The sequence below is a fragment of the Brachionichthys hirsutus genome, unplaced genomic scaffold (genome assembly GCF_040956055.1).
Source record: "Brachionichthys hirsutus isolate HB-005 unplaced genomic scaffold, CSIRO-AGI_Bhir_v1 contig_762, whole genome shotgun sequence".
Taxonomy (NCBI): Eukaryota; Metazoa; Chordata; class Actinopteri; order Lophiiformes; family Brachionichthyidae; genus Brachionichthys; species Brachionichthys hirsutus.
In genome coordinates this window covers 80,761-101,204 of record NW_027180352.1, presented here as the reverse complement: position 1 = coordinate 101,204, position 20,444 = coordinate 80,761, and the positions used below count along the sequence as shown (strand labels likewise).

General features: G+C 42.0%; 1 protein-coding gene across 1 annotated transcript in view; it reads right to left on the bottom strand.

Moving 5' to 3' along the window:
• LOC137913938 (glutamate receptor ionotropic, kainate 3-like) overlaps positions 1–19,605 on the bottom strand; it is a 60,299-nt gene extending 40,694 nt beyond the window's left edge. Inside the window, exon 1 of the mRNA XM_068757561.1 lies at positions 19,491–19,605. Within this exon, the coding sequence (XP_068613662.1) occupies positions 19,491–19,605 (115 nt within the window). The remainder of the gene's footprint in view (positions 1–19,490) is intronic.
• Between the last annotated feature and the right edge of the window lie 839 nt (positions 19,606–20,444).

Sequence of the window (20,444 nt, the reverse complement as noted above, 5' to 3'; positions counted from 1 at the left end):
CTGAAATCACGTGGCTAACAGCTTTTCTTATGTTTCAAAAATAAGTGCAAACGCTGCAATTTCCGTGTGTCCGCCACAACGATTGTGGCTTGGTGTCAAATCAAGGTCGCATTTTTAATGCCGCTTTTCTCCCTCAGCTTTTAGCAGCTTTTACTAATATATGTATTTATTAAGAGGAATAACCTCTTGAGATGATCCATCTTGTTTTCAAGGGGGGGGGGGGGGGGGGGGTCATTTTCAAAGCAACAATATAAGCAGCAGTTATATACAAACATTACATACTGACAATATTATTCAAACATACAAGACTCCAGTTTGCCCACCCATCCCGTACATTTTAAACAAAAGTGAATACACTCAAATACATATACAAATGTATACGAATACCTGTACAACCATACAATACATAAAAACCTACGCACACATGCAGGCAGATGCTATCACAAGGTGTATACAATTCATTTCCAAAGCTGTGTTTATATATAGTTGATGTTCTTTTTATATAATTGGATAAGACATTTTTATACAAAGGAAATGACATCAAGAAACAGATGGAAAGTGGAAGATTATTCCAGTCGGTTGGTGCCTTGTACTGAGATGCATTTTGTCCAGTTTCTTTTATATCAAACCAGATTTGTTTTAGCTCCATCTTTTAACTACTGAGGCTGCTGCTGCTGCTGCTCGTCCGGCTCATGCAAAATGCATTTTGATGAATACGAATAAGGTTTGGATCAGGATATTTCTTAATGATCAGAAAGATTACATGGAATGTGAAATATCAAAGACCTTAAGTGGAAGGATGAACTTGCAGAAATGTGTACTTAAATGTAAAACACACATCCGAAGTGGAAAACGCACAGAACACACGCCACAGTAACATCCCTGCATGAATCGTACTGGTCAACCTCGATAACAGGAGGCATTTTATTAGACGTGCACGACAGCAACATCGTCAACATGCTGATTAAAGTACCTGCCAAGGCACAAAACGTTAAAAATGAAAAGTACCCGCAAACACCGTCTATCCTTGAAGTCTAACAACGTGATATATTCATTCCTATTCCCATGAAACATCGCCCCCCACTTGTTTACATCATTATTTACAAGCTTGCAGTCATCATCTTCACTTTCTTTGTTTTTTAGTCTGTCCCCGACAGCAAATGTCAAACCTCTTGCATCACGACACACGTAGGATGTGAATCATGCATCTAGCTTGCTCACACGGGTGCATGTATTTGCGTGTGTTATATAACCGAGATGGGGACGTACTCACCAAAACCAGCGCAGGGGACTTTACAACATGCACAAATTTGTGCATCATTTGTCGCATCGTTCAATTAATCTCAAAGCACGCTCGTCAAAGAACCGAGCATTGCCGTTTCTAGGCGACAGAGCCATACAGGTGGTGATTACTGTTATACTTTTGCTGACATCTTCCAACCTTGGTAATACCCTATCCCACAGCCTCCTACACACATGGAGGAAAGTGTAATGGCTTTCTTATTTCGGATCTAATGCGGGATAATAAATGCCATATGCCAGGAGGCAAGGACTAAATCCGTCTGGCCAATCTCAAGGGGGCTTGTGGGATCAAGAGACCAAAGCAAGCGCAGCACCTTGTCCTGAAGAGAGCCAACCGAGAGGGTGTAGCACGCAGAGAAACAACCGTGATACGCTTACTTCTCTGAGGACTTTCACGCGGCACTAGGTTAGCAGCAGTCACTCCAGCGGCAGCACTTGAAACGTGAAAGCAGATATACTGTAAAGCCAGTTAGCGGATGGAGTCAAGGAGCTATGTTGCCATTCAAATTAAAGACGGCCCCGAAGCACCAATACGTTTGAAGTAACTTAAATATGAACTGCTCTACCTTGTCCTTAATGTTTTGCTACAGTGTGCGGAGAGGGGAATGGCAGCCCACAGAAAATCAACTTGTACGGCGCCGTGCCCGTCGTGCATCGCCGAACCCGGGCCCCAGACATCTTTTAAAAGACACCATACTAAATCACATTAGGTGTCTGGAGTCATCTTGCAGGACTAGTTTATGTATGCATGTGTCGGGCGATGTTGTTCTGCATTAACAGACTAAATTAAAAAGCTGCGCGACTGCACACTCGAGCAGCGACATGCCGTTTGTTGTTTGTTTAACCTTGATTTAAATGGGGACAGTCAGTCGAAATCAAGTCATCACTTTGCAATGCCCCTGTGCATGAACAGCGTGCCACCAGCAACTCATGAAATATGTTACTCTGATCACAGGTTACATCCACATCATCAATCCTCAAGATTAATTTAGCTGGGGAGATGAGTTATTCAATAATTCATTGTGTAATATTTCCCTGCAAATTAATCCTTATTCAATATGACAACGATAATTAAATGATTGCTTACAAGGTAATTTGGACATAATTATTCTTCTTTCAAGCTGCGGTCTGGTGTGTAGAATCTATACGTTTCTCTTGCTCCTACCAGGTGTTTGTTGTTTAGACAAAAAAATGCATTTCCCAAAAGATGAATCTAAGTTTAGACTGGAGCATGTACGAGAATGATGCATGTGCTCTAGATGTGGAAGAGATTTATGATTGGTATGTTACACAGGATGTTTGTGATCCTTAAACCACAAAGTCCAGATGAGGTCTAGCGCATCTTCTTTTCCCATATTTGTTTTCCTATGAGGCCAAAAACAATGCAGCTTACTCAGCACCCCGCCTCCCCCTCGCCTTCTGGTGACCCACATTTACACTTAATTTCTGTTTTGAAGTTACTGTTTGAAATCTGACACGAGCAGCAGATTTTATTTGCCTTTGAGAGCATTCACGTAAAACAAAATTAAGATGGGGGGAAAATGGTCGGGTCAGCATTTTCTTCACAGTTAAAGAGAACCGATATTTATTCCATATGCAGCATGATTGAACAGATTAGAGAGTAAGATCATTAAAGGTACAGGAGTTGACATGCAGCCCCTGAAAATGCACTCAACATTCCCCAAACGGAAAATAAACGGCCGTATTTTTAATTCAACGCGGACCAAATGTCAACTGAATTAAAGATAAAGTTAGACAGTAATTCATTTATGTGCAGCTGTTAACCGTGAACTATAATTACGGGTCAAAGTGACATGAAAATGTCTCGTCAAAGGCGCTCTTTTCATTCACACCGGGGTTTTTTTTAAATACCGTTGAGAGCTATTCCGCCGTGTTGCTGCAATTACTGTGACATTTTAAAAGTGTAACCTGAAATCCACAAAGCATAACACTGTAGCAGATATATGGAAACACCCGAAATGACGCAGGCTCCTCTGCAGGAGAGAAATATCAGTTTTACTCACACATCCTGTCTACCTGTCAAAAGCCTTCACAGTGTTGCTACTCCCCTTCTTCACTAACCCCCCCCCCCCCCCCCCCTCACCAGTCAAACCTATTTATGACTGCAGGCCCCTCATTGCAGTCTGTCAGATGGCGGCCCCAGTCATGGCCACTACGCCGGAGACTCCGGAGCTAACTCGCACTTATTTTTCTTTGCCTCTCGTCGGGAGAGGGAGCGTTAAAACACCATAACACAGTAGGGAAGAAAAGATATGAGTGAGGCTGTCAGCTAGCGCTAAAAATCATTAAGGCATACACATGTCGGGGGCCATGGAACATTAGGGCTGTCAGTGATGCTGCTGCAGTGTTTGGTAAAGGGAGGAATTGAAGAACTCTCGGTGGGTGTGTCTGTCTGTATGGGAGTGAGTCAGTATAAAACAAAATATTAATTCTGCTGATATTAAGCTATTTAATTTCACTAACAGATCACATTACCACAACATGACTATAATGTGAAAGATGAGAACTATCCAGAGGCTCTACTTGGGTTTAAACCCCACAGCTCCTCTGACCTTCACGCTCACCCTTCTTATCAGCACAGTTTTTAGCCAGAGTGAGCAGGAAAATCACTCTTTTTTTCTACCGAGCAAGACTTCCCGACACCAAACACCACATGTGTTGGGATGCAATGATACAGAATGAAGAAAAAAAAAACTTTAATCTTGCGATATTAATACCAAAGGCAGTCTGAGTTAATCTGTGCATAATCCGTGATGTGCAACAAGTCCATTAAGTGACTGAGGCATCCTGGAAGCAAAGCAGAGATTCCATGGAGACATCCCATCCAGCCATCACTCACATAATAAGGCACCGAATTTATATATGCCTACACTGTGCCAGCGTGGGTCGTCCAGAGATCAGTACGTCAGTGGTTCAAATCCCAGCTCTGACTGTCCACATGTCAAAGTGTCCTTGGGCAAGACACTGAACCCCAAATTGCTCCCTATGGGCCTGGCAGCGCCTTGGATGGCAGCAGTCGCCCACTGGAGTGTGAAAACTATGGATTTCATGGATTACCCTGAGGAAAAAGTATTTTGAAATCTATTTATGTTTATATATGTGTTAATGTTTTTACCATATCTGTCAGCAAACTATTGTTTTTATCTTCTGCGCTCCCATAACTCCAAGAAAAATAAACAAGAGGGATCAGCCTCCCCGGCCACAAGGTGCCACCATCTCCTCTCTCCATCTGTCTGCCCACTCTTCCGGGGGCTAATTATCCTAATCCCTTGAATCCAGAATGTAGGCTGGTGACACACGCCTTAGTCCCAGGACACTACAGCATTTTGCCTCCCAGTTAAAATGTGGAAATTAATTACCGCCTGCCCTTCTGCCAGTGGGAGGAGGAAGAGGAGAGGCAACCACAGGAAGGCCTCTCCACGGAAGGTGTGGGACGGTGCGATGGAATTCCATTGTGACCCTGATGTAGGGGACTGCTGCTCAGTTTGTCAAAAACAATACGTTGTTATTGGAGAATTGGTAGGGATTTGTGATCCATGTGGGCCATCATACTGTTGGCGTCACCGTGCTACACAAATTAACTTGATTGAAATAGCAAAAATAGAAAACTGGTCGGGAAAATCTTTTAGAAAGTTGTGTTCTGTCATGAGAGCTGCTCCTACATTAGTGTTCTGCAGGGGTTAGGGCTATTGGCTTTTCTATGGTAATGCATGCGTAAATTTAAATGATTGTTTTTTCATACAACCTATATTCCTGTTGCCATACAGGAAGCTGCAGACTTTGTTTGCCATCCATTCCAGCGCGTGATTTCCGCAATCTTTCTATGTTGTGATTTGAATCATGGAGGAATATGCTCAGAGTACAAAACCACCCACTGCTCTGATCTCTAATCTGCTTTGACGACCACTGGAAATATGAAAGAGATATCTAATACTATCTGGACCCCATCTTCACAATAACGAGTGTGTAAAAAACATAAATCACCTGCTTATTAATAACGGCTTGCACTCTATTCCAAAACACTCTCCTCGCCAAAAGACAGAGCCACACTCAATCACGTTTCTACTTTGCCAAGGGAAACAAGGTGAAATACTACTATTAAAATTCTATTCATAGTTGAGAAATTACACTTTTTGGCATTGGAAAAACTTCTTTTTTTTCACAGTGGGCCTTGCTCTCATTAACACAAGGACCAGTGTTGGAAATGATCTGCTCAAATGATGCCAGTGTCTAGACAAGTTTATTACGCATTTGCAAAGTAATGTTTTCATTCTCTTATCAAGATCAGTGTTAATACTGCAGATTTAGATTCAAGTGAGGATTGGATTTTATTTTAGTTTATTCCCTAATTGCACACTGTCCCTCGAACAGAGGAAGATGTTCGAATTTCAGTCAGATCTCAATTGATGCGGGGATCATGGAAATTGTGTGAGATTGTCAGGAAGTACATTTGATTTGGCAAAATATCTGCCTGACCTGTGTTCCCAGAAGGTGATTGGGGTCATCATTGATGGGGTTACTATGGAGATAATACCCAAAGGTGTTAGGAGAGTTTACAGGTGAGGTTATAAATGTGCTGGTTTTAGTGACGGTCGTCCGAGTTATTTGTTTTACTCTGCGGGTGGGGCTGCGTCGTTTGGAGCACCTGATGCGCAGTGACTATTTAAGCCTTCAAATCATGGGCAGGATACTAAACATCTTCTGAACCTTTATTTATAACCAGGACATTCTGGAGCAGCCAGCTCCAGAACCGGCTAAGATCGCCTCAATGTCGAAAAACCTTTTTTTTGACAGGCAGAGATAAGCAACCATGTGACAAGGAAGGGCCACGAGTGTGCAGGTATTCAATCCAAGCGAAAGACTGCAACAGGCAATTTCATTGATTAGCATGCCTTCTAGCTGACAGAGGGAACTAATTAGTATAATCACCTGCCGTACAGCGCATGCTTTCTCATTGCTGCCTGAAACTGAGGCAACTTTGGTTCTCCCTGAAATAGTGCTGGCTAAGTTGATTACAGCATTTAATGACCTTGATGGTGTGATGAGTCGTCCTGTGTGCATTCATGGCTTTTAGCATACCACTAGAATCTTAACACTGCACTTGACTTCCAGAGATGTGATCCCACCTTCACATATACTCATTAGGAACTCTTTGCTGGTCATTACCACCTTAAGTGCCTTTAATTGATAGTCATCTCTCACAGATGACTTTCCCATTATTTGCCGACTAGACCCTGCCTTTGCAACCCCCACAACACGCACACACACACACACACACACACTCCCCATCCACCACACTCCACCCCTTAGCAAATTGCGGGGTGATGCATTGAAACGCCACTCCTTGGAAATCTAAGAATATCCCATCCCATATTGCATGATTGTGATTTGGGAACTTTTATTTTCACATCATGCAGCATAGAGTGGTCCTGATGGTGCATATTATTTTGAAGGTGAGTGAAATAGACTGAGTGACGGATCACACCAGGTGACTGCAGCCGTCACACCACTCATTACTTTACCTCTCTTTCACCTTATTAAAGTTTCCATGACCACAACCGCCTTTCATCAACCATCATCTACATCATCTGTTGCTGAGCTTTCCATCGATCGAGAAATCTACTTTACCTCCATTAGTTTTACAGAGGTGTGTGAGCATTGCAATACTCATTGCAATGAAACTTGAATGATGATGATGAATTTGCTGTGCAGTAATGATGACGATGAAGGCGATGATGACGTTTACCATGCAGCCAATTAGATTTTTTTTTCTTTGGCTTATTTTATGAATAAAATAGTGAAAATAATAGAAATTTAAACATACTGCAGAATCCCACAGTATAGTTAATCTGTATCCCAACAAAATTGTTGAAAATGTCATATAGGCATTTTTTTCAGTTGTGTTTTATCTGCTCACAAATGAAGAGAGCCGTAGAGCGAGCTCTTCTTTTTCTGCAGCAGCAAGAGTTTGGCAGCCAGTGACTGACCTCCAGGCACGCTAACAGGCTAACGATACGCTAATGTGTCCCATTACGCCCGATTTAAAAGGATGGGTTTCTTTTTTGTCGCATCATGCTGCCGGTGGATCTCAGATGGGCACTGTATAATGATGCACGGCTTTCTTCCTGGCTCATAAAAGATACAAGATGTAGTCCTGCTGAGAGTCATTAGGAGGGCCATTTACACTGCGCTTTCCTTATTCGCACACTTTTTTCGTGGGTCTTTGAAGAGAGCCATAAGGCTACACAGACATCCTGAAAATAAAACATGAGCCACCATTCACGCTTCAAGTCCTTGTGAAATGCGACTAAAAAAGCTACCCAGATCTTGGCACTATTATCAAAATCAGCACTTGCAGCTATTTCTTTCAAATTAACAAAATAATAATAATAAATAACAATTTTGAATGCTTACAGACGCCACAAGAATCAAATTGTGCACATGGGATAAGTGGGAGAATTTTTTAGGTCTGGCTCGCATTTATAGGGCATGAAACACAGAAATGATTATGGTGTGATGCAAACGAATGCTGGAAATCACATCACATTTTCTGCCTCCTCTCTGTAGCCATATTTCTCCCCATTCCTTCAACAAACTGAATCCAAGACTAATTTGCATTGCACCACTGAATAGCCTCTTATTTATTCATTACATTTCTCTCTCCTACATAATATTTAGTATATACTTCTTTTTTCTCTCTACATGGGCAGCAACAAACTGTGGACACGTGAGTGATTTTAGAAATGTCTGTTGGTCTCTTGAAATCAAATATCAACTCAAAAAACAGTCGGAGAGCGTAGACCTCTGCCAAGCAGCTCATTCCCCTCGTTATTAGATTTACACAGTCCACATGATGATCTGGATCATCATCAAAATGTTCTGAATTGTTCTTGGTATCTTTATACACCAACCATGAAAAGTAAAAGTCAATCAGAGTTTATGTGTATTTTTAAGTAACTTCCTCCATGAGGAAGTTTTAGATTGCTAAAGTTTGTTATTGTGTTTAGACAATTCTACCTCAGCCACAAATATGACATATCTTGCTGGCTTAGCCAGAGTTTGCAAATGCACTGAGGATGGAAATGCTAACTAAGCATCTTCTCCCCGTATATTCTGCAATACTAGCGCGATTAAAAACTGTGTTGCTGCAGTTTAGATCCGATAGTGAAGAGACATGAGCTCTGATCACAGACAGATTTGTCATGATGCTGATGTTTCTGAAACTATAGATGGATGAATAGACGGGTGTATATTTCCAGACAGATTTACACGACATTCCTTTGAGATGAGTCTGCCTCCACAGCGACGCTCAACCGGGACGGTTTTCACATTTCAAAGGTTATTTAGGCCATGAAGGAAGAATTCACCGAAGATAGATAGATGAGTATAAATCACATTTCACCTTCTATTATTATTTTTTCTTTCTTAGGAATCAGAGATGGAGGCTTAACCTCTCACGTATAACAAGCATATCTTACTTTTTCAATTTTGACTTCAAATTATTTTTAAGCATCGAAAACTCAGCAATTCTTGAGATACTCATTCCTTGAATTTTTTTTTTTATATAAAACTCGCTTTGACATCTGCTCTGCTCAGGGATGTAACGAGGTCTGATGCCTTTAAACTCAAGCTAAGGCAAACACAATATTTCCTGTCGCAGCTTTGTGCGGCCTTCGTCGCTGATGTAAGCGACTGCTAACTCTTCTGTTGGTGTAAAAATCCACACAAGGAGAATATACAACAGCAGCACTCACAGTGGGCTGATTTGTTGAGGTGAATGTGACAAGCGGGATTTACTGCGGTTCACAAGAAAGCATTAAACCTCCACCTGTTCCGCAATGATGAACTGCTACGCTCTGCACCGAATCCAAAAAGTGGAACTGACAAACCATGTTTGTTAAATAATCTCCAGTTCTTTTAAGACTGGAAGCCAATATTCAACATCCAACTTTAGCAAAGTTAGGAACAGATTGGCTCTTGATCGTTATTGATTAATGTGATTATGTGACACGTAGACCTACCGTTGTTGAGATTTTCCACATCTCTGGACACCAGAAGAACATTAATGTGTACTCAGCGACTACCACGATGTACAGTGTACACAATGTACTACAGCATTGTGTTTACTATGTGGCAGATGCTAACATTGTTGGCGTTGGTTACATTAGTTGTGTGAGCAGCACAAATAGTCTTTGACTTAGCACTATAGCAAAGCAAATAAAGCATGGACTGGGCTATTTCAATACCTTGGATAAAATGAATAAATATCAAAAGGTTGCTAATCTGATCGCCCAGAAGCAGAGACAAGAAGAATGTTCAATATATCTTGCAGTGCCTCTTTTTATTGCACACTTACTTACCAATGCAGACAGAGAAGAGAAGAGTTTTCAGAAAGCAACACATCATTTTTGCCCTGTTTCTAGCAGTCTGGAGGATCCTTCACAGTCAACAGTTTCTCTAAAGCTTCCCTTTTGAAACACCGCGGACACATTGAATCATTTTCGCACTGAACAAGTGTGTAACGTTATGACAAGTCACCCATCTATTACAGCCCTCTGCTTCTTATGTAGACACTTGGGATGATGGTGGATTTACTTTCCAGCACAAGTTCTCCTCTTGCACAGTAAATTATGTCACCTTGTACTCGGCTGACACCGACTCCGACTTTATTTCAGGCAAGCAAGGAAACGTAGAGGAATAAAGTCGCGTTGTTATGCTCATGTCTTGCGCACATGTCGCAGGTGAGATAACTGGAATAAAGCAGTGCAATTTAACAGGCAAAACACAGATGTCATATTTAATAATTAAAATCTACTCTGCATGTGCTGCCTTTGTCTGGATTACAGGGGATATCTGCTTGGAGTGAAATCAACAGAGAGATATTATTTCTGGTGTTTTGGTTTGGGAGAGAAGCAGCCGCTGATCTGAGTGACTGCAGGTCATGTCAGATCAGCGGCTGCTGGTGGGTGGAAACGACCACCACCTTTGGTTTCGCTTATGTTACTCATGGATGCGTGGACAGGTATTTAATTCTAATCATAATAAATGTGTTAATTATCTCTGCATATGGATTATCAGTAGTTAGAATGCAGTTATTATAGCTGGAAATGCATGTCCTAGAACCTAGAAAATAATGAAGACTAATGTCTGCCTCTGTTACCTTGAAATTAAATATGCCGGTAGTCTATAGAAAGTTGATCGCTCTTATTCAGTTATTCTCTTATAATAAATCAGACAAATCAATCTCAACTAGATTAAATTATCAGATTTCAAATGGATTGGATGTATTCCTACAGATTGAAGAGGGTATACTCTTTGTCACTGTTGTGTGATTTGAGCATGCCCCACATTAATAAAAAAGAGAAAAGAAAAAACGGATGCGGGGGGGAAGGGGTTGTCAATCCTCCTAAAATGTTACAGTCCCAATTTATGCATCACCAGTACACAAAAATAATTAATACAATTTGATGAATTCCACTGATAGTAGTTTATCCACATTAGCTGCAGTACATGAATCAATAACCCAGGCCAGAAACCACAGAGATCAGCCATCTCACTGCTTTAACTTTCAATCATGTCTCCCAACTCAATGATTAGAAATGCCACGATGGCAATTCCTTTTCAATTGCCTTACTGAAAGAGAAATTCCACCGGCCCCATTTGCAGCTGCAGATACTTACAGAGAGAGGGAGCTAGAAAAAGCCCCACTTTGACATAAATGTTTTTCCGTACAATTCATTATGATACCTGCACCTGTAATGGACCTTTTCATTATTCCTTATTTGTGCAACTGATAAATGCGGTATAATGAAGAAAAATGGCCCGTTTGAATGATTGAGCTTTATGATGAATAGTATGCATCGTCTATCTTAACAAGCATCACAGTGACTTCACCTGGATCTAAGAAGATCGTGTTTTTAAGGTGCGACAAGTGAAAGGTTTAGGAAAAGTTGAGCATTAACACATTTTCAGATGAGGTAGCAGCCCACCGGACACAAAAGCAGAATGGAGGGACAATTATGAAGCGCTGTGCAATCAAGGAGGGTGCCTGTCGGGCGGAGCGGGGTACGATGAGCTACTGTGTCACTCCTGAGCTGCAGGGCTGCAGAGCTAATCAACCACCAAGGAGGGGCACAAGGGCTCGAGTCCTCCGTCGCCACACTGTAGGAGAAAGGCAATCACCAGCCCATTTCCATGTGCTGTTATTTCTACCCCCTGCCCCGATGTTCCACTCTCAAATCAAGGTACCAAATCAGATGTCCATGAGAATCATCTGATGCAAAGGAGTCAAAGGTGCTTAGTGGTTGCAATCAAATTACATGAAAAGCCAGAGACAAGGGGGGAGAAAAGGTGAGGATATTTCTTCTGCCTCTGGTTTATTGAAGCTATTTAATACCTTAATAAAAAACATGAATGGATTCCAACCAGTCGCTCATTAAACCACAATGACTGAGTTTGCAAATTGAAATGTAAGTCATCGAAGAAAACAATGTGTACGGTCGGGTCAACAAATGTGAGAGAGGGGACGCTCTCGTTTTACTCCTGGAAAGGGATTAAAGCGACGAGCACATGCCATGTGATACAAATCTTATGGTAAGAGAAGAGAAAAAAGAAATTCAAAGATAACTCAAACAAAAGATTATATGTTACCCTCTCAAAAGAACACACTTTTCCAAGGCTATGATGATGGGTACAAGAAGTAGGAAATGGAAAATGGGCAGGAAAAAGTCTGACAACATCGAGATAACACAAATATGCGCCACAACATCGACAAATGCCTCATTCTAAATCCAGTGCCGAATACCACCAGAAAGGTGTACTTGAAGTACCCCTATAGGACTAGTCTGCTGACTCGCTCTTCGATAAATCGTTTCAGGCCTTCTTCAGAAACTCTTCTTTTTTTATTTTGTGAATTGTAGCTTATGTCCTCCATACAAAAGGAATGGTCAGAACAACATCTGAACAAATCACCCTCTGTGTCAGACAAGCAATCCATATGTGAGCGGTGCAGAGGAAGGCGGAGTAAGACATTAACTGAGCATTATTTCAGTGAGGCCAGTGGGCAATGTCCTTCTGGTCATACATTTCACCAAGCGCCAGTATGACTCTTTAAATAAATGGAAGTGGAAATTCCCAGTCTTCCGCGAGGCACAGCAATAAAAACAAACCACTAAGCTATACATATATGATATATATATACAGCGATTTACTACATTGGCACCTGTCAGTGAGTGGTATACTGTATATTAGGCAGTAAGTGAACAATGAAAAGTAGAAAAATGGGCATTAAGAATCTGAGTCTTTCACAAAGGTCAAACTGAGTGTCCACGCTGACGCTATTCATACAAGCATCACTAATGGCTTCACTAAAATCTGTACTACAAGCCACAAACCACCCACAACATCCTTCCCTCGCTCCATATATCTGACGCTTTCCACGTGCAGACAAGCTGTCTTCCAACATGTCACGGGGGGAGCATTTTGCGGTTAACCACACTCCTCTCCAGGGACAACCTGGACAGTAGATCGGCAGCCAGTAAAACATTCACAGAGACAGGAGAGTCCATCCCTTATTGTCTTGCCCGTACATGGCGCGAGTGCTGAGTGGAATCTTCTGGGTATTGTCTGTTAACTAAATTGACATTGGCTTTCAACCTCGAGGCGACCCATCAGTGGAGGGATGAACACATGAGCCAGAGAGGTAACTCCCCCCGAGTCTTATACACTTCCTGCGGTCGTATTTGTTATTGCTCCGATGAAAAGGGAAGAGGGTGAAAAGGGATGTGAGAGGCAAAATGTGGAGGAAAAGATGCCTCTTTCTGTCTTGATATTTTTGGTGATCATTTGTAGTGGTTTTGGCCTGAAGAGGTTTGTCTTATCTGTTCCTTCTCTTTCTCTCTTCGGGGAGAAAATAAAGGGTGAGTCTTCTCCAGCCTACTCTCTCACAGTTGATTAGTAACTCCGGCTCTACCCCTGTGCTCCAGGGATTCTATGCCAGCTCCCCTTATACATCTCCTTGTCATGCACATACTCACACTTCCTCTTCCCCCGCCACCCCCAGCTCTCTTTCCTAAATACACACTCAAGCACACACGCCTCCCAACAGTCATGGAACAGCAGTGTGAGGGAATCACATTACCAAAGACCTGACATTTATAACAATGAGCGCTTGATTAAAAGGGTAGCATGAAAAGGTGCCGCCTTCCATTCATTGTCTTGAGCCCAAGTTAAATAGAATTGAAACATGTGCAGGGTGGCTGATACCTCCATGCCAATTCCTCATTGCATCTAAAGAGAAAAGGTCTTGTTACTGGGATGCACGTGTAATGTGCAACTGAGGTGTTGGAGGTGACCAAGTTTACACATAGCGTCCGGGAATAGATAAGGATTACACTAACGGCGAGAAGGAGAGGAAAGCTAATGCAGCCGGCGAATGCAGTGGTGTGTGAAAGGCACAGAAATAAAGCTTAGTTTTATCAGTCTTGGGGCAACATGGCAGGTTTTAGAATTGGGATCAAAAGGTTCAAGCTAATTAACAAGCTAAATAAGAGTCCCTTAGCTTAATCTATGTAAGTAACCAGCCTCACTCTTTCTCTCGCAGTATGTCTCTTCAGCTGCAGCACTTGCCTCGCCTGTGGTGTGTGTGTGGTGTGTGTGTTTTGCCAACAGTGTGGAGGAGAAAGACAAAATTATTCCCATTGCAGAAATGTAAAAACGTACTCACCAAATTAAGGCCTACTAGATCATTCTAATTAACTTCCATATTGCTGGAATGATTCAGAGAGAGAAATGACCCACAAATCGAGCTTTTTTTTGTTTTCAAACTGTTTTAACTTTATTCGATTTAAGAGCCCCAAGGAAAGCTGAGATGGGAAAGTCAAATGGAAAGGACAAGGGCATAATAAAGACAAATGGCTTGAGCATGAAATTTGATTCATTGCCTTGGTGGAAAAACATTCACAGGGAAAAAGCCAACATTGACACGCCATGAATTTCAAACCACTGGCAAATCTGAAAGCACATGTCCTGCTACGATGACATTGTCCCTCATGGGTCGACAAGAGGACTCAGGCAGATTGAGAGCGAAATCAATCAGCCTGTTGCTCCTGATCTATGTACCTACATCAAGCATGTGAAGACGTTTAAAGGATCTAAATTCTATTTTTTTTATTTCTTTTTAACCTCGGTGTCTGAAAAGAACCTTACTGTTTGCTTACTTGTGGGTTTTGAATTGGGCTTTCCTCCCTTTGATTGTCTTTGCTAAAATAGTTATTTCTATTGTTTTATAATTTGTGGTTTTCTTGTGGGTTTTTGCTCACATTTTCTATTTGAGCTATTTTAATTGATTATTATCTGTCTGAGATTTCACACTCGGTTTGCAAACACAAAGAATGAAACGGCCATTTCGTTCTCAGTGCTCACAGCATTAAAAAATTGATATTGGGAACAAAAAAGAAATTCAATAGCATTGTCTTTTCAAATCAATCTATCCTGTTTATTCAGTATTACTATAAATTTGGGTTAGGGTTAACTCCGGCTGACAACCAATGAAATGTTGACCACAAACTAAAATCAGCCATTTATCAAACTAATTGATTTCCTTTTTACCAACTAATAAAAATCAATAGATATACCGGTACATATGAAGCCATATGGCATTCTGAACTTTATTTAAATAGGCATCATGAGCATATGCTTGCAGCAGACCTTTCACTTTGTACAATATGAAAACACCATCTGGTGTGTTAGAAGTGGCTAGGCTAAGCTAACAGAGGATAGATAGGACCCTGTTGTGTCACAGGATTATCTTACTGGTAGGTAGATCCACTCCATTAGCCCCTGGTGGCTTGGATTATTGGATCATCATTATTATGTATGACCGACCAAAGCTCAGCACCTTCACTTCCTTGACATGGAAAGTCGTGTTAAAGACTTTGCTGCACCTTTTCGTGAAACATAAATCTGATCTATTTAATGCTTTAACCTGGAAACAGTGAGTTTGATGCGTCTTAATGAGCAACACTTAAAAACAGAATCTTGATCATCACAGAACGCAGACTCCAGCGGGCCTTGAGCATATATTTGTGAATCGAAGTGGAATTTTCCTGTCTAAAGGGCCTAAACAGGATCAGTGCGGAAACAGCACGTTAAGAGACGGGCCCCTCTGCTCAACAAAACGAACATCTGCCGTTTCTCATCAGCGAGATTGAAGCTAATGACGAGCCGCAAGTGTGCTGACAGAGAGAGCGGAATTGGATTGTGCACAAGAGGCCCAGTGAGACCTGACATATGTTTTGGAAAATGTTTTTTTGGCTTTAAATAGTGTGTGTCCTTGCGCGTGTGCGTGGGGAAGCTAAGATACAGATGCCTGAGTGTGGGAGAGGCAGAAAATAGACCTTTCCAATTCTTTGTGCAGTACATTTGTTCATCCATGCTTGTACAAGTGGATGAATGGGGGGGGTGTTAGCACAGGTAAAACAGCAGTCATAATCCTAACCCTTCTATCTCTGCTTTTTACTCAGAGATAATAGAATTACACACCAAATGCACCCCCCCCCCCCCCCCCTGTATAAAGTTCTTCTGTGACCTCTACCAGCCTTTGTTCACATTCACCACGACAACTCCCCAAACCTCCAGCCAGCAGGCTTCTCTCCGCATCCTCTCTCTGTCTGGGGAGCGATTAAATTTAGATCAAAATGAAATATTCATTTGCACTCAGCAACCGATGGCCATCTTCATTTGATAGAACTTCGGTGCAACATCTCCACTCATTTTTCTTTTTCATTACCAAACACTTTTTTTCCTTTAACACGCCTGTCTTCTCCTTTTTTTTTGCCAGCCATGCCATCCTCCTGCGGGTAATTCGTGATACGAGTGTCCCTTTGGGTTTCTTTGGGTTTGACTTTTTTTTTAAAGTAAGTATTGCAAAGTACCCATTACTGCTTTCTTGCAGACTCTTGAAATATGTCTGAGTCATTTCAGATGAGGCATTTGCACAAACCCCAGTGAGAAGGATCTTATGGAGAGTGCACTCTCCACAGCTCCCCAGAAGAGTAAATCACATGAAAAGTCCTCAGTCTCTCTCTGCTGCTGGTGTGGGGATAAAGACAAGCCTCTGAAGTGGCTCTGTGACTTCAACCAAAATGGTGACCACAAATCCCAGTGCATCCGACTGAAGCCTGTGAGTGGTCACACTGTATACAGCTTTAAGTGTTGTACATTTGTCAGCTTACGGTATGCTGAGGCCATTTCACACAAACAAAAAAATTAAGTCTGCAGAAATGTAATAAAATGCTTATAACCAGGTGTTTTCAGGGCAGAAAGAGGAACTATAAGGAAATGAAATCAACATGAAATCGTGAGGGAAATTGATTAACTGGCAGTGATTAAGTGTTTCAAGTATTAGGTAGATAAAGTCATTGATTATTCAATAAATCCCCGGCAGGCAGTGAATAACCTCAGAAAGAGCGCGAGTGTGCAGACAACGAATGATGAATTATTTTTATCCATCTCGGCACGCAACAGAAAATGGTTGATAACCTGTTATTACTGTGAGCGTCGAGGATTAAAAAAAATATAGAAATAGATACATGATCTCCCGATCAAATTAACGGAGAGGAAGCAAAATATGTAGAGGAAAGTAATGAAATGTGAAAAGCAAAAAAATAATTTCCTGCATGTTATTCCCATCTTGATAAACTGACAAATTATCGACAGACATTGCATTATCTTCAAGAGGAAAATCCACATGTCCCCCAGTACTTTCATCATAACAACACTGTAGTATCTGCTAAAATGGCTCCTAGATGAGCGAAGATGTTGGAAAAACATATCAGGGGAGGGTGGGGGGGGACATCAAAAAGGCAGGGTGGAAGGAGACTAAAGGGAGGCAGAAAGAGGAGAAAAACAGGAAAAGTGGTCTTTAATTCCGTCCGACAAATAAAAGTGGCAAAATGAGACGGCGTGACCATCTGGTCTCAACTTAGAGCGATGCACTGTAAAAGCACTAAAATCAATGACAACAACTCCACCTTGGATGCCCACCATTACCCAGATGGTGTACTTGTAGAACTGAACAGGCCGCCTAACCAAGACACAACACAGACACGAGGGCGCCACGCACAAACGCTGCTGCACCCCTACATGATTCTAACTGGGTTGTGCTGGTAACCAGTGCTGAGGAGTGATGGGAGCCGTTGTGCAGCAACTATGAGAGAGCCCTCTGTTGGTTTTTAGAAGGGTGGCTGGGACACAGAGCACACACAAACGCATGCACGCAAAGTATATAAAAAACATATATATTAGAGGGGGCAAAATGTCTACAACACATCCACCTAAATAAGAGCACAAGTGAATCAGCAGATTATGAATACATCAGCTCACAGACTGTAAGCATAATATACTTATACATACACATACATCACATATTAAATGCACAGCGTCAAGCAGACCCACGATGAAAATAAAATAAAACTGTAGCAGTGCAGTCTTATAGAATATTCTCACATGTTTCTTGTTATTTTCAAGTGGATTTATTTTCTAGGGGAGGAACTAAAATGAATCCTTTTGAATTTTCTTTTTTTTCTTTTTTGGCAGCGAGGCAAATTCAGCAACCTTCTCTTTGCATGTCCCTCTTCTCAGCTTGTCAAAAAACAATCTCAAGAACACACACACACACAAAAAAAGCTGCTCCTGCATCGCAAGCCATGATAGATTCTATTAAAAGCAATAGTGCAACTGGAGCACATTTCAAGGTAAATTTGTCTCAGCACTTTGACATTTTGAAAAAAAAACAAAGCCTGTCAAGTCTATTTCAGGTCTTCATCTGAGCTGCTGCCACTGTTTTTTTTTTTTTTTTTAAAGAGGGGAAAACATGTCCCTTTGACCAAAGCATTTTAGTTCATATTAGTGGAAAGAGAGCTTTGAGGATATGTGCTCTTTCTAAGACATCACCAAAGTCTGCAGCAATGTCAGAGAAGTCATGGCTCGTCAGACAGCAGCAGTCAATCACAGGGACACCCTGGGCCTTCCAGAAAGCTGCAGATGATGCCCAGCACCCCGAACACAGCCCTGCAGTTTTGGGTATTCATTCTGTGTTTCTCTTAAATCCACAAAAAGCTTAACAGAATTCACTCGTGTTTTTAAGAGATATCCTCCACAGCTTTAAAGTCATAACTTTCATTTAGTTTGATTAAACCTGACCCCCCCCCCCCCCCCCCCCCAAAAAAAAATAATATGCTGGCCTATAATAAAAGTAAAAGGTGTGTTGTTGCTTATTAAATTTTTTTTATTTTTTATTAGACGACTGAGGAATATAAAGTGTGCAATTATTATCAACGTTCACCCACCCTCACCTATCATTTATACCTCAAATACAAAAAGCTCCATTAAGACTCGCTCCGCCTGTTGTGTTAGTATGGGCCAAAGCCATTTTGAGTAATTGTCTTCTATGGCGCTTTGCCAAATGTCAGAAATGATTTGCCTCGTGACAAAAAGCGTATTGATCGTCTTTCTCTTCTAGTCTCTTTTCGGCGAAAAAATATTTCAACGCACGACCAGGTTCCGAATGACAATTCTCACTTTGTCCCCCAGTGAGAGATTTGTTGAGTGACGTGTGTGAAAGATCAGAATGAAGGAGAGCGCTTTTATTTTCCGAGTGTGGGCGTCTTTGTTTTGTTTGCAGCGAGAGGATAATAGAATTTTTAGACCAAACTTTCCTCGCCTCCTCATTTTGTAAGAGCAAACATTGTTCGAAACTTTCCGATGCGTGTAACATAATTATATGCCTTTAATTTGTCATTCAAATCTCTACAAAAAAATCAAATAAAATAGCTTCCATAAATCATGACGGTGACCCTGAATGGAGAGAATCAACATGCCGGCGACAGAAAATGGAACAAATATTTAATTTGCGCGCATCCTGACTGGAAACGGGCATTGTCGGTGTGGAATTACGCGCTGCCCTCTTAATGTTCCCTGCTATTGTTTGTTTGTTTGTTTGTAAATCTGAGAATTCACATAAACCCGAGTGAGGTGGGATTGCTCGTTTAAAGATCGTTTTCATGACCCGCACTGAAATTAGCTGAATGTGGAGCAACTTTCAAGGTGAAAATATAGACCTGTGCGTTCGCGCGCACGCGTGTGTGTGTATGTAAGCGTGAACTTACCTATTCGGATAACGTGAGGCATCCCATAACTGTTGTGAATCCAAACGAGACATGCAATCAGCGATGTCCAGTATTCCCAAATCGCGCTCCGAGGAGGAAGCCAAGTATTTCGCATGATGATAAAATCTCTGGATCCACTTTTTTTTATTATTATTATTCCAAAGACGACTCAGAAATGTTCATCAAAAACTGAACTCGCGGAGCATGTGTGGATGTCTCAGAAAAACAGGCGATCATTGTATTTGCAACATTCTCTCTTTGTTCCTTGTTGCGCACAAGTCAGAGCGCGGCTCGATCAGAATGAAGCCCCCCCCGTGCCCCCCCCGTCCCCCCGTCCCTCACGGGCGGATAGGTGATAACACCTGCGAACACGGGCTGCTACAATTAGCCTGCAGGAGCCTCTGTATCGCCTCCTACCGCTGATGCTATCTATCTGACAAGTACCACGGCAACAGCCGAGCTCGACTTCCCGCACGGCTGTGGAGGAGGAGGAAGGAGGAGGAAGAGGAGGAGAACTGCGCCTGCGGAACTTTCGGCCGGTTCCGTCGCCCGAAAGACAAAAAAAAAAAAAAAAGCGTCTCACGTTGAGCGCCGAGGACAATCAGAAAAAGCTTCTAGCTGTTAAAGCGCTCCTGTTCCCCGTTCCGACGCTAAAACTGTTTGAAATGATAAGAGAGATCCACTCTCCGCGACGCGTTTCTCCAGTTACGCACGGCGACTGGGAAGGGGCTGGTGACTGAGGAACGTCCAAATCTGTTTCAAAAAAAAAAAAAAAAAGGCTCTTTGTCACGCAGTGCTCATTTACAATCTAGTTGGGTTTTTGTCTGGGAGGAAAGGTAGTGCAGGAAAACCGTGCAGCTGCGTGCGTCTGACGACCCTCCTTCCACGGTGCCACGGAAGGGACGCGTCGTTACGCATACTTGTCAACTATGTCCAATAACTATTTTATGGAGG